This window comes from Gracilinanus agilis, chromosome 1, assembly GCF_016433145.1.
Source record: "Gracilinanus agilis isolate LMUSP501 chromosome 1, AgileGrace, whole genome shotgun sequence".
Taxonomy (NCBI): domain Eukaryota; kingdom Metazoa; phylum Chordata; class Mammalia; order Didelphimorphia; family Didelphidae; genus Gracilinanus; species Gracilinanus agilis.
The window spans coordinates 717,860,448-717,874,374 of NC_058130.1; the positions used below are offsets into that span (position 1 = coordinate 717,860,448).

Genomic DNA, 13,927 nt, shown 5'->3' on the forward strand with positions numbered 1-13,927 from the left:
AATAAGTATGGTTGTTATTCTTTCTTTGAGTCAGTTCTGATGAGAGTAAGATTTAAGCATTGACCATCACCACTCTCATCCTTCCTTATATTGAAATAGTTTTTTTGAGCCTATTTTTGAAAAAAATTTAATTAAATTAATTAATTTAGAATATTTTTCCATGGTTACATGATTCATGTTCTTTCCCTCCCCTCCTCCCATTCCCCTCCCGTAGTCAATGAGCAATTCCATTGGGATTTACTTTTGAACCTTTTTAGATGAGATAATTTACTCCATTCTATCTCTCTCTTCCCTCTTGGTGTTATCCTCTTTTTCACCCCCTATTGTTTTTTTATATCATGTTGTCCTAGTCAAATTATTCACTCATCCTCTATTTTTATATACTCTTTCTAACTGCCTTAATAATGGAATTTTTTTATTTCTGGAAATTTTTATTTAATTAATTAATTTAGACTATTTCCCCATGGTTACAAGATTTATGTTCTTTCCCTCCCCTCCCCCCTTCTGAAGTTGATACACAATTCCATTGGGTTTACATGTGTCGTTGATCAAGACCTATTTCCATATTTGATATTTGCACTAGGGTGATCATTTAGAGTCTATATCCCCATTGACCCACGTGATAAAGCAGTTGTTTTTCTTCTGTGTTTCTGCTCCCACAGTTCTTCCTCTGAATGTGGATAGTGTTCTTTCTCATAAGTCTGATAAAAATTTTAAGTTACAAATATCATCTTTCCACATAGGAATATAAACAGTATTATTTTACTGGATCCCTTAAATTTTCTCTTTCTTACTTATCTTTTTATATTTCTCTTGAGTCTTGTATTTGTACATCAAAATTTCTGTTTAGGTCTGATCTTTTTATCAGGAATTCTTGGAAATCTTCTAGTTTATTAAATGATCATTTCTCCCCTGAAAGAATATACTCAAGTTTTTCTGTATAGATGATTCTTGGTTGTAAACAGTTCTTTCCAGACCATCATATTCCAAGCCTCCCTATCCCTTAATGTAGAAACTGCTAAATCCTTTGTAATCCTGATTATGAGCCCATGATATTTTAATTGTTTCCTTCTGGTTGTTTGTAGTATTTTCTCCTTGATCTAGGGGCTCCAGAATTTGGCTATAATATATTTCTAGGAGTTTTTATTTGGCGATTTATTTCAGGTGACAATGTGTGGATTCTTTCAATTTCTATTTTACTCTCTTTTTCAAGGATATCAGAGCAGTTTTCTTTGATAATTTCTTGTAATATAATATTTAGGATTTTTTTTGATCATGGTTTTTAAGTAGTTCAATAATTCTTTTTTTCAGTATTTAAAATTGCATACTTAGTAACCACCACCACTACTAGAAAACATTAAAATAAATAAAAACACAAAAAATATGTGCAAAACCACAAATTCCACATTGTTTATAATTATTTAAAATATGTAAATTATATATGTATGCTAATATAAACACCCTCTGCTTTTTTGTTCCCTTTGGATTTGTTTTACTTGGATACTTTTTTCTCTTGATTTTTGTGGCTATTGTTTTTAAAAATGTAGTCATGATATGTATTATTCTTATTCTCTTTTCTTCTCTTCATTTTCTTCATATTTTCTTTACATTTCCAATATTTGTCATTTCAGTAATATAATGCAATCCATTACATTCAGATATCACAATCTAGCCAGTCATTCCTCTCAGTCATTGAAATTGTGTAATTTCCATTTATTTTGTTATAATGAACAAAACTTCCATGAATATGTTTATACAAACACAACTTTTTACCCTTTCAATTGTATTATTGGAAATTTTGAGCCTTTGAACTACATTTCCCAAGAGCCCATGGCTTCCTGTCATTATGCATTGACATAAACAGGGGGATAAAATTGAGGGAGTCTAGTGTGGCTAGGGTCTTTTTCCTTCCTATGGTGGCTTGGAGCTGGGAACACAGGCTATTTGAACAGGTAGATTAGCCATGGCACGTGGGTTTTATTTTGTTACTTATTTATTCCTTTACTTCTAGTGATTACTAACAAACTGTATAAAACCATAATATTTTAAGTTATTATTATTTTATATTCATTTTAATTTTTACACAATAGTGCCCTTAGGGCCTACCCCTAGTAATGTGATCTCTAGGTCAATGAGCATGAAGAACTCTACAGCTCTTAATGGATAATTCCATCTTATTTTCTTAAAAAAATTTTTTTTTGCAGCTGCTCTAGTAATGTATTATTATTATTTCTTCATGTTCCTATCAACATTTAATTTGATCACTTTAGCCTGTCTGATTCTCAGTTAACGTGTATTAGCAGGATCATATTTTGCTAGATTGGTCTTCAGGTAGCAGATACAATCTGTTGCCAGGACCATAATCTTTCCAAAACAAGTTTTTCCAGGTTGGTCTTATCCAGTAGAACTTTTGTTCCAGTGCCACAACCCCTCGAGGATGCAGGATTAGCTTCATAATATGATCATTGTTAAGGTAAGACTTTTGCCCCAAACTTATACTCTTTAAGCCATTGTTCCACCAGAAACTATGTTTGGATTGTATACATGCTTAGGCTTAGATCTACTGCTAACCTCATGCAGGTGTGTGTGGGTTCTCTTGATATCTATCTTACTTAACTTATCTAAGGTTCTCTTCATCTCCTTAACTTCATTCTTATTTATTTTTTTGATTAGATTTATTTAAATCTCAGAGGAAAAAATTAATATCCACTACTATTATTATTTTCTTATCTATTTCCATCTATATGTCATTAATTTTTCCTTTAAAAAATCTGGAAGATAGTAGAGTTGTGAACTGATGAAATCATTGTGGAAAGCAATTTGGAATTATGCCCAAAGGGCTATAAAAGAATGTAATACCTTTTGATCTAATAATACTCCTATTGGTTTGATATCCCAAAGTGATAAAAAAAATGGGAAAGGATCGGTTGTACAAAAATATTTATAGCTGCTCTTTTTGTGGTGGTAAAGAATTAGAAACTAAAGGGATGTACCTCAGTTGGGGAATGGCTGAACAAATTGTGGTATATGATGATGGTGATGGAATACTATTGTGCTATAAGAAATGAAGAACAGGATGATTTCAGAAAAAGCTGGAAAGACCAATGTGAATTGATGCAGAATGAAATAAGCAGAACCCAGAGAACATTATACACAATAACTGTAATATTATAGAATGATCAAATGTGATAGACTTTGCTAGTAATAGTGATCCAGTGATCCAGGACAATTCTGAGGACTTACGAAAAAGAATGTTGTCTTCCTGCAGGGAAAGAACTATTGGAGCAGAAATGCAGATGAAAACATATAATTTATCACTTGTTTATTTGGGTATATGATTTGGAGTTTTGGTTTTACAAGATTATTTGCTTATAAAAATGAATAATATGGAAATATGTTTTGTGTACATATGTAACCCAGATTGAATTGCTTGTCAGCTCTGGGAGGGGGAGAAAAGAGGGGAGAGAGATAATATGGATCATATAACTTTGGAAAACTTATGTGGAAATTTGTTATTAAAATTAAAAAATTAAAAAAATCTAGAAACTATAACACTTGGGGCATACATGGTTCAGTAGTGATAATTCTTCATTATCGATAGTAACCACCCCCAACATAATATAGTTCCCTTGTCCAACCCCTCCAATTATATTATATCCATTTTAGCCCCAGTTCTGTCAGAGATAATGATTGTTTTAACTGCCTTCTCTGGATTAGCTGAGACATGGTATATTCTGCTCCAGCCCCTGATCTTTACTTGGTCTCTCATTTTCAGTGTGTGTGTTTTTTAATACCACATTGCCTTGTCCTGTTTTTGATCTTTTCTGCTATCCATTTTCTTCCCATGTATGAATTCATCCCATTATACTCAAGGTCATAGTTACTATGCTGTGCATTTCCACATACTACATTCCTCCTTACTGTTTGTCTACCTCTTTTCATCCAAGCCCCATTACTAGCCTGCAGTGAGGTCCCAAGCTCTAACACAAAGCAGTTCATTGTGTGTCCCACAGGTACAAGCCCAAGGGGAAGCTCAGAGTCCCTACCCAAGCCTGCAGTAAAGAATTAAACCACAGTACAAGACAGTCTATAGTGTGCCTGATGGTGTAACGATAGTGAGGCCCAGACACCCTACCTAAGCCCCAAAATAAGGTAGCTCACAGTATGCTGGTCCCTGAATGCCAACAGCAGTCCCTTGGGAGACTGAATCAGCAGTGATAGGTGGCTCTCGGAGCTTCCAGCCCACAGACCATCATAGCTCCTTGGAAGAACTGAAACTTGCAGTAACCCAGAACTAGAGCTGAGGTTAGCAGAAAGTGAAAACTAAGTTTAAAAGAATGACACCTTTACCCTGTGATAATTAGATTACATCTAGACTGCCCATCTTTAGATTTAATCACCAAAGGTGAGAGCACCTCCAATTTTGGGAGGTCCGTAACCCATGTGTGCTAGAGTGGGTGACGAATCAGAATCAACTGACTGCTCCCTAGGCTGTCCTATGAGAAGCGTCTATTGTGATTGGACACACAAATTAGGGAGGAGGCACAGGAAGTGATGCATAAGTGACCCCTTTAAAAGGAGAAGATCTTCTGCTGGAGAGAGTCTTCTGGTGAAGAGGGTGGTTGGTAAAGGAACTCTTTGGAGTCTTCTGGTTTTCCTGGTTTGCGGAGGAATACTGGCTGGAACGCTGAAAACTTGGTGAGACTGCTTTCAATGTCTTCTTTAGAAGTCCACGTGATGAGTTTAAAGACTGAATCTTCCTGAATTTCTCTTAAGGAACTTCCCTTTAATAGACTCTGTGAATGAAGCTTTGCTTCATTCACCTCCAGACCTCTGGCCCTCTGACTCTCAGGTTGGGTTAATTAGATCTACCTGGATTAATTAGAGGATTGTAGTAATTTACCTACTGTGTTAGATTCTTATTTCCTTATTTCCTCTCTCTCTTCTCAATTGTAAATAAACTTTCATAAAAGTCAATTTTGACTTGAGATTATTCTTAATTGAGGACTGATAATTGTTCAATCCTCTGGTGACTATCTTTTAATATATTCGACCAAAAAAACCTTTTTTTCCCCTTACAACCCTTAGAACAGAGCCCATTTTTAAGATAAAAATAAAAGTCAGAAAAAAGGCTAGGAAAATGAGCAAACATCAAAAAAATTGTAAACATAGAAAATTATTATGGAGATAAAGAACAAGTCAGAAACTCAGAAGGAGACAATGAGATTAAAGCAGGTCCAAGCAAAACTTGAAAAAAAAAGGGAATTGGTAGAAGTCCTAGTTCCTTTGCCCTCTGGAATATCATATTCCAGGCCCTCTGATCCTTTAAAATAGAAGCTGCTAAATCTAGTATTATCCTGACTGTGGTTCCATGATATTTGAGTTCTTTCTTTTGGGCTACAGCAATATCTTTTCTTTGACCTGGGAGTTCTGGAATTTGATTAATATTTTTGGGTGTTATCCTTATGGGATCTCTTTCAGGAGGTGATTTGTGGATTCTTTCAATTTCTCTTTTACCCTCTGGTTCTAGAATATTAGAGCACTTTTCCTTGATAATTTCTTGAAAGATGATGTCTAAGCTTTTATTTTGATCATGGATTTCTGGTAGTCCAATAATTCTTAGGTTACTTCTCCTGGATTCTTTTACTAGATCAGGTGTTTTCCCAATTAGATATTTCATATTTTCTTCTATCCTTTCATTTTTTGACTTTGTTTGTTTCTTGATGTCTCCTGGAATCATTAGCTTCCACTTGCCAATTCTAATTTTTAAGGCATGATTTAAATTTTTAAAAAATTATTAATTAATTTAGAATATTTTTCCATGGTTATGTGATTCATGTTCTTTCCCTTCCCTCCTCCCTCTCCCCTCCTGGAGCTGATGAGCAATTCCACTGGGTTTTACATGTATCATTGTTCAAAACCTATTTCCATATCATTTTAATATTTGCAATAGAGTGATCATTAAATATCAACATACCTAATCATATCCCCATTGAATCACGTAATTAATCATATGTTTCTCTTCTGCATTTCTCCACCCATAGTTCTTTCTCTGGATGTGGATAGCATTCTTTCTCATAAGTTCCTCTGGATTGTCCTGAGTTATTGCATTTCTGCTAGTAGAGAAGTCCATTATGTTCAATTGTGCTACATATATTAGTCTCTGTGTATAATGTTCTCCTAGTTCTGTTCCTTTCACTCTGCATCAATTCCTGGAGGTCTTTCCAGTTCACATGGAATTTAGTTCACCATTCCTTTCAGCACGATAGTATTCCATCACCAACAGATACCACAATGTATTCAGCTATTCCCTAATTGAGGGACATCCTCTCATTTTCCATTTTTTTGCCACCACAAAGAGCGTGGCTATAAATATTTTTGCACAAGTCTTTTTCCTTATTATCTCTTTGAGGTATAAACTCAACAATGGTATGGCTGTATCAAAGGGTATGCAATCTTTTAAAGCCCCTTGGCCATGGAACTTATAATTTTTATGGATATCTTTATGATCACAATTGCAGCCAGTGTGAGAATAGAGATGTCACTTGGCACAGATAATACAGGTACAACTAAGAACTCTGGGTGTCAATAGAAAAGGACTGATGGTTGGGTAACATAGTGATAGGAAGATAGTAGTAGATATCATCCAGGTGGACTTTTGGTCTAAATAAATGAGAAGAAGACTTAAAATAGAATCAATTGCATAAAAGATGACAAATGTGCTTGTCAATAAAAGGATTATTTGGATGGCTCTGATTTCAGGGTGCTTCCTGGGTGGGAAGTTGGTGCTCCGAATGTTCTGGACATGCTGGTGGTGTTTGTGTAGGAGAAGAACCATATAACCACTGGCCAAGAATGTAATCCCCAAGCAAAATGCATTTCTGAAAGTGGTCATTATCATATAAATATCCATATTGTGTTCAAAAGTACAATATGCTAAATCGAATGTATTTGTACTGTTGATACCATTTGTTGGGCCCTTTGCACTTATTGAGACAGGAATTTCTACCAGTAGGTTAAATATCCAAGAGCAGAAATAAAAGGGGATTGTCCGCTGTGTGATTTTAACTTTGAACTCTGCCCATCTGGAATTAGAGGGGCTGATGAGGATAGCTTGGAATATGCATAGGAGAGAAGTGAAGGAAATTGAAAGCCCCTGGCTCACTTTGCGAATGTAAAACACAACTTTGCACCCAACATCATCCAGGAAATAGTTCCAAGTCAAATACTCCAATGTTTGTGGAATTCCCTTGCTGAGGAGCATAGTGAAGTTCACTATGCTTAGCTGTGTGAAAATAAGGGTTATTGAACTCATCTTGTTGCCAGCAAGAGCATGGAACATATAAAAGGTGAAGAGGAAAAAGTTTGCTGCAGTCCCTACTGTGGTCATAGCAAGAAACAAAATCGCAAGGCTGATGTTTTTGGGAAACATTCTATATGACTTAACAAGAAAACTTTAGGTAGGAAACCCCAGAGCGAATAGAAGAAAGCTGTTATTCTTTGGTATTCTAGTCCATAGGAGAAGTTCAAAATAGTACTCCTGTCCATTTCTTGGCCTCTGTTGATGGATATTAATTTTTGAGGAAAGTTCATAGCCCTTTTCTTGCTCAAACCTTTATTCATCAATTCATCTTACACAGTCTAATAGGAGGAGTAGGTGGTAGAGCTGAGTTTAAATGTGGAAACTGGAGATTTCTTCTAAGGCTGGAATTTTGGTGTTTGTGTGTGTTGAAGTCAGCTGTCTCAAAGCAAGTTAAAAGTTGACATTCTGCTCATTTTGATCACTACTTCTTCTTTATTGGGTTCTGCAGATCTTGTTCCTGACGTCCCAAATCAGTCCAAAACATAGGCCAAGGATCATTTGTGCAGTCCTATTGTTTGAGGGGGGAATAGGAAGAAAAACAAAGAGGTATAAGACAATTTCATGATAGGAGTGATGGAGATTCTCATTTTACTGCTTTATTAAGAATTATAGACTATTAGTTAGAAGGAATCTTTTTGTTCTATGATAGTTGACAAACTCAAATAATAATAGATCTCCTGCAGGCTTCAAATTTACTTAGAAAATCACAAATTAATACTATCTATGTTGTATTCTATTTTTATTTATTTTTTTTAATGGTTCCTCATTCTATTTTAATCTGTTTCAGGCCACACTTGGGATTATGACTTGCATGGGTCCTGAAATGGGGAAATGTGACATTTCCATCTTACTCTATCTGCTGCCTTAACCATTCTTTCTGTCTAGCACTTTCTTTTTACATCCTGTATTTCCTAGAAGAGTACTCTGGCCATAATGTGTACTTATAACCTTTTGGTTGAATTGCTTAGAGATTAATTTGAGATCCTCCTTGGATAACTTGTCTCCCTCTTAACTACTCCCTCAATTTCAATTCTCATTCTTTGGTTGGAGGTACTTAGAGGGTGATTGACTAATTCTTCCTTTGGAATTCTAAGGGTAATAGAAGAGTTGTGGTTTAACATTGGTGGTCATGATTATTCCCAGTCCCTACTTCCTGCTCAATGGTGGGATTTCATTAATTATTAGCTAAACTTAATTACAAAAGCTATTTATCAAGTAAGAACAGTTGGTACAAAAAATTTCCCCTAAAACTTGCACAACTAGTGCCTTTGTAAAGTGTGGACAGAATCTTATAATACATTGGCCCTGTGGCATATTAGTAGTGAATATGTAGAAAGATCAATGAAAGAGGTAAAGGACCCATCTGAACAAAAAATAGAATTTTTTTTGTGGTGGCAAATAGTGGAAACTGAGATTTCCATCATTAGTGATGGCTAGAAGTAATGATATATGAATAAGATGGATTACTATTATGTTTTAAGAAATAATGAAGATGGGAGTAGCTAAGTGGTTCAGTGGATAGAGTGCCAGATTTAGAGATAGGAGGTCCTGGGTTCCAATTTGGCTTCAAACACTTCCTACTTGTGTGACTGTGGGCAAGTCACTTAACCTCAATTGCCTAGGCCTTATTGCTCTTCTTTGAAACTGATCCTGAATATAGAGTCTAAGAGAGAAGATAAGGGTTAAAACCAATGATGAAATGGCTAGTTCCAATAAAACCTGGCAAGATGAATGAATGGTTGCAAAATGAAATGAACAGGTCTAGGAGAAAAATTTGTTTAATAATAGCAACTGTAAAGATTATCAACTCATTAACTAGGAAAGACTTAGTAATTCTTTTCTTTTTTTAAACCCTTACTTTTCATCTTAGAATCAATACTGTGCAATGGTTCCATGGCAGAAGAGTGGTCACACAGCTATGAAGTGTCTTAGGCCATATTTGGACTCAGGACCTCCTATTAATAGAACTGGCTCTCAATTCACAGAGCCACTTAGCTGCTCCAAAAGACATAGTAATTCGGATCAACACAATGACCAACCACAATTCCAAAGGATATATGATGATATATGGTATTTGTCTCCAAAAAAAAGGCCGATGGTCTTAAGAGTACATCCTTGGTTTTTTTCTCCTTTTTTATTGGTTCTTCCTTTCCTCCCTTATTTCTTTCTCCTTTCCTTCTTTCCTCTCTCCTTCTTTCCTCCCTTCCTTCCTCTCTCCCTTCCTCCCTCCCTTTTCCTCCCTCCCTCCCTTCTTTTTTTTAATTAGGTTGACCAGTACTTTGTCAATTTTGTTTGTTTTTCCAAAGTACCAGCTTCTAGTCTTATTTATTAATTTAATAGTTCTTTTACTTTCAATTTTATTGATTTCTCCTTTAATTTTTATAATCTCTAATTTTGTCTTTAGCTGGGTATTTTTAATTTGTTCCCTCTCTAGTTTTTTAATTTGCATGCCCAGTTCATTGATCTTTGCCCTCTCTAATTTGTTAATACATGCACTCAAGGATATAAATTTCCCCCTGAGTACTGCCTTAGCTGCATCCCACAGAGTTTGGTAGGATGTCTCATCATTGTCATTCTCTTCAATGAAATTATTGATTGTTTCTATGATTTCTTCTTTAACTAACTGGTTTTGGAGAATCATATTATTTAATTTCCTATTAGTTTTTGATTTGCCTATCCATGTGCCCTTAATAATTATTATTTTTATTGCATTATGATCTGAGAAGATTACATTTATTATTTCTGCTCTTTTGCATTTGTTTGCAATGTTTCTATGCCCTATTACATGGTCAATCTTTGTGAATATACCATGTGCAGCTGAAAAGAAGGTGTATTCCTTTTTATCCCTATTTATTTTTCTCCACATATCTATTAAATCTAATTTTTCTAGGATTTCATTCACCTCTCTTATCTCTTTCTTATTTATTTCTTGTTTGATTTATCTAGATCTGAAAGGGGTATATTTAGATCTCCCACTAGTATGGTTTTACTATCTATTTCCTTCTTGAGCTCTGCCAGTTTCTCCTTTAGGAATTTGGATGCTATACTGTTTGGTGCATACATGTTGAGTACTGTTATTTCCTCATTCTCTATACTGCCTTTTATCAGGATGTAATTACCTTCCCTGTCTCCTTTAATCATATTTATTTTTACTTTGGCTTTGTCAGAAATCATGATCACTACTCCTGCCTTCTTTTTCTCATTTGAAGCCCAAAATATTTTTCCAGCCCTTGACCTTAAAGCTGTGTATGTCCACCTGTCTCATATGTGTTTCTTGTAGACAACATGTGGTAGGATTTTGGTTTTTAATCCACTCTGCTATTTGCTGCCATTTTATGGGTGAGTTCATCCCATTCACATTCAGAGTTATAATTATCAGTTGTGTATTCCCCAACATTTTGGTATCCACTCCTAGTTCTACCTCTTCTTCTTACACTATTTCCTTTTAAACCAGTGATTTGTTTTAGACCAGTCCCCCTTGTCCCCTCCCTTGATTTACTTCCCTTTCCACCCCCTTCCTTATTATTCCTCTCTTTTTATTTTTAAGACCTAATGAATTCCCTCTCCCTTCTCCTCCCCTCCCTTTTTTGACCTCCCCACTTTCCTGCTCCCCTTGGTTAATCCCTTCTGACTTTCTCAGTAGGGTTAGATAGAATTCTATATCTCAATAGATATAGCTACTCTTCCCTCTCAGGGTTAATTCCACTGAGAGTAAGGTTCAACCATTACCTCTTTTTTTTAAACCCTTAACTTCTATGTATTGGCTCCTTGGTGGTAGAAGAGTGGTAAGGGTGGGCAATGGGGGTCAAGTGACTTGCTCAGGGTCACACAGCTGGGAAGTGTCTGAGGCCGGATTTGAACCTAGGACCGCCCATCTCTAGGCCTGGCTCTCAGTCCACTGAGCTACCTAGCTGTCCCCGAACCATTACCTCTTAATGCTCTCTTCTTCTCCTTCTTATAATAGTATTCATCCCCTCCCCTTCCCATGCTCTCTTTGTGTGGTATAGAATATCCTATTTTTCTTATTCGTTCAAGTTTCTCTTTGTGCCATCTACTATTCACCCCCCTTTTTTCCCTGTCCCATCTCATTTTAGACCATTTAGTGCTCCAACCTCTCCCTATGAATAATTCTTCTAATTACTATACTAGTGAATACAGTTTTTTAAAATTACACATAACATTTCTCCATATAGGAATACAAATAATTTGATCTTATTAAGGCCCTTAAAGAGACAAATTTAAAAATAAGAGTTTTCTTTCTTTCCCCTCTGTTTCTTATTTACATTTTCATGTTTCTCTTGTTTTTTGTGGTTGGGTATGGAACTTTCCATTTTGTCCTGGTCTTTTCTGTGCAAATACTTGGAAATCTTCTATCTTGTTGAATGCTCATACTTTTCCCTGGAATTATATGGTCAGTTTTGGTGGGTAGGTGATCCTTGGATGTAGACCCAGTTCTCTTGCCTTTCAGAATATCATATTCCAAGCCTTGCAGTCTTTTAGTGTGGAGGCTGCCAGATCCTATGTGATTCTGATTGGTGCTCCTTGATATCTGAATTGTCTCTTTCTGGCTTCTTGTAATATTTTTTCTTTAACTTGGAATCACTTGAATTTGGCTATTATATTCCTGGGCATTGTCTTTTCGGGGTCTAGTGTAGAGGGTGATCTATGGATCCTTTCAATGTCAATATTGCCCTCTTGTTGTAGAACTTCAGAGCAGTTTTGCTGAATAATTTCTTTTAGTATGGAGTCCACATTTCTATTAATTTCTGCTTTTTCAGGAAGACCAATGATTCTCATATTGTCTCTTCTAGACCTGTTTTCTTGATCTGTCAATTTCTCAGTGAGATATTTCATGTTTCCTTCTATTTTATCAGTCTTTTGACTTTGCTTTATTTGTTCTTGCTGTCTTGAAAGATCACTGGCTTCTACTTGCCCAATTCTTGTCTTTAGAGACTGGTTTTCTGTTATAATCTCATGATTTTCCTTTTCAGTTTGTTCTATCCTGTTTTCCAGATGTTTAATTTTGGTTTCGAATTGGGAGTTTCTGTCTTTTAAACTGTTAATTTCCTTTTGAGCTATTTCCCACTTCTCTCGCCCAATCTCTTCCATCTTTCTCATGACCTCAGATTCGAACTCTTTAAGAGCTTGTGACCAATTTTCATTTTTTGGGGAAGGTTTGGATGTGATTACTTGTTTGTTCTCCTCTGCTGTTTGCTCTGTTGTCTGGGTCCTCACGCAAGTTCCACGCCTGCACTCAGGGTTTGCATCTGTGCCTGAGTCTGAGCCTGCACTCAAGGTCAGTGTTCAAAGTCTGGTTATTTATCCTCTTGGGGTCTTAAGTCTTACTGCTCTCAAGAGCAGGCCCTGGTGATCCCAGATAGCTACCAAGAACTTAATGAACGCCCCAAACTTGCTCTATCTCTTGTGAGCTGGCTTTGGCCCTGTAGGTGGTGTGGGGGTAAGGGGGTTGCTCAGCTCACATTTTAGTGAGAGCTATTTCACCCCTTAGAGCATGGAAATGTCCTGATACCTTCAATGCTGCGCCCTGTTGTGGGGTCCCTTTGTTCGTCTGGGTTTGTTTTTAAGTCCTCTTGAGGAGTCTTGTATGTGTGGGTTAGGAGAGGTTAAGTAGCTGCTTTTTACTCTGTCACCATTTTAACTTGGAAATCAAAATTATTTTTCCTGAGGAGAACCTCAGAAGAAGAATAAACTGTTTAGTAAATCAGCTACAAAAATATTCATGGACACTAAGAAAAGTACAGCATACAAGAAAATTTATAATAAAATAGTATAAAAACAAAATTAGAAGAACAAGATAAGAGACAAAATTACATGAATTAATCTCCATGAGAATTATGATAAAATAAAATAACTTTATCACATCTTTAAAAATAATCAAGCAAAAGTTCCCAGAACTGCTGCAAACCCTAGGGCAAAGGGCAAATTGAAATCATAGATTGTCATCTTAAAAAAATCAAGTTGAATAATCCATAAATATATTTATGATACTTCGGGATTTCTAGGTTTATGGCAAAAAATTTCAAGCAGCAAATTTGCAAGCAGCCAGGAAGGAAGTTCCAGTACCAAGGGATAATGGTCAAAATTAAACAATATTAAGCAGTATATATCATAAAGGAAAGGAAATCTTGGACTATGACACAAAAAAGTCACCAAAGACTTATGATGAGAGAAATAGTTATTCTATCCACATATATCTGTACAGGAAAAAATGAATTTTAATATATGATATTTTTCCAGTTATTCCTGCTGAGGAAATCAGACCTAAATGGAATCTTCCAGAGAGAAAAAAGGAGACAAGAGAAATTGGTTTGGAAGCCAAAGAGGGCTAAATGATAATCATATACTTATATCCTATGAAGGAAAAAAACACTTTTCCCTTCAGAAGACTTGTCCCTTCTAGGGTTGAGATACTTTTCCCTGTTACTGAAATAACTATAAGAAGGGATATGTTTTATTATTCCACCTATAATTATAATATGCTGTGTTATGTCTGTGGTGGCTAAAAGTTTAAGATTTATGTTAAGAAGATATAATGTATCTGGC

The 13,927-nt window shown here is 35.8% G+C and overlaps 1 protein-coding gene across 1 annotated transcript; it reads right to left on the reverse strand.

The window, feature by feature from the left end:
* Positions 1-6,541: 6,541 nt before the first annotated feature.
* On the reverse strand, positions 6,542-7,432 carry LOC123256730 (vomeronasal type-1 receptor 3-like). The gene has a single exon (XM_044685298.1). The coding sequence runs from the start codon at positions 7,430-7,432 to the stop codon at positions 6,542-6,544; it is 891 nt and encodes a 296-aa protein (XP_044541233.1).
* Between the last annotated feature and the right edge of the window lie 6,495 nt (positions 7,433-13,927).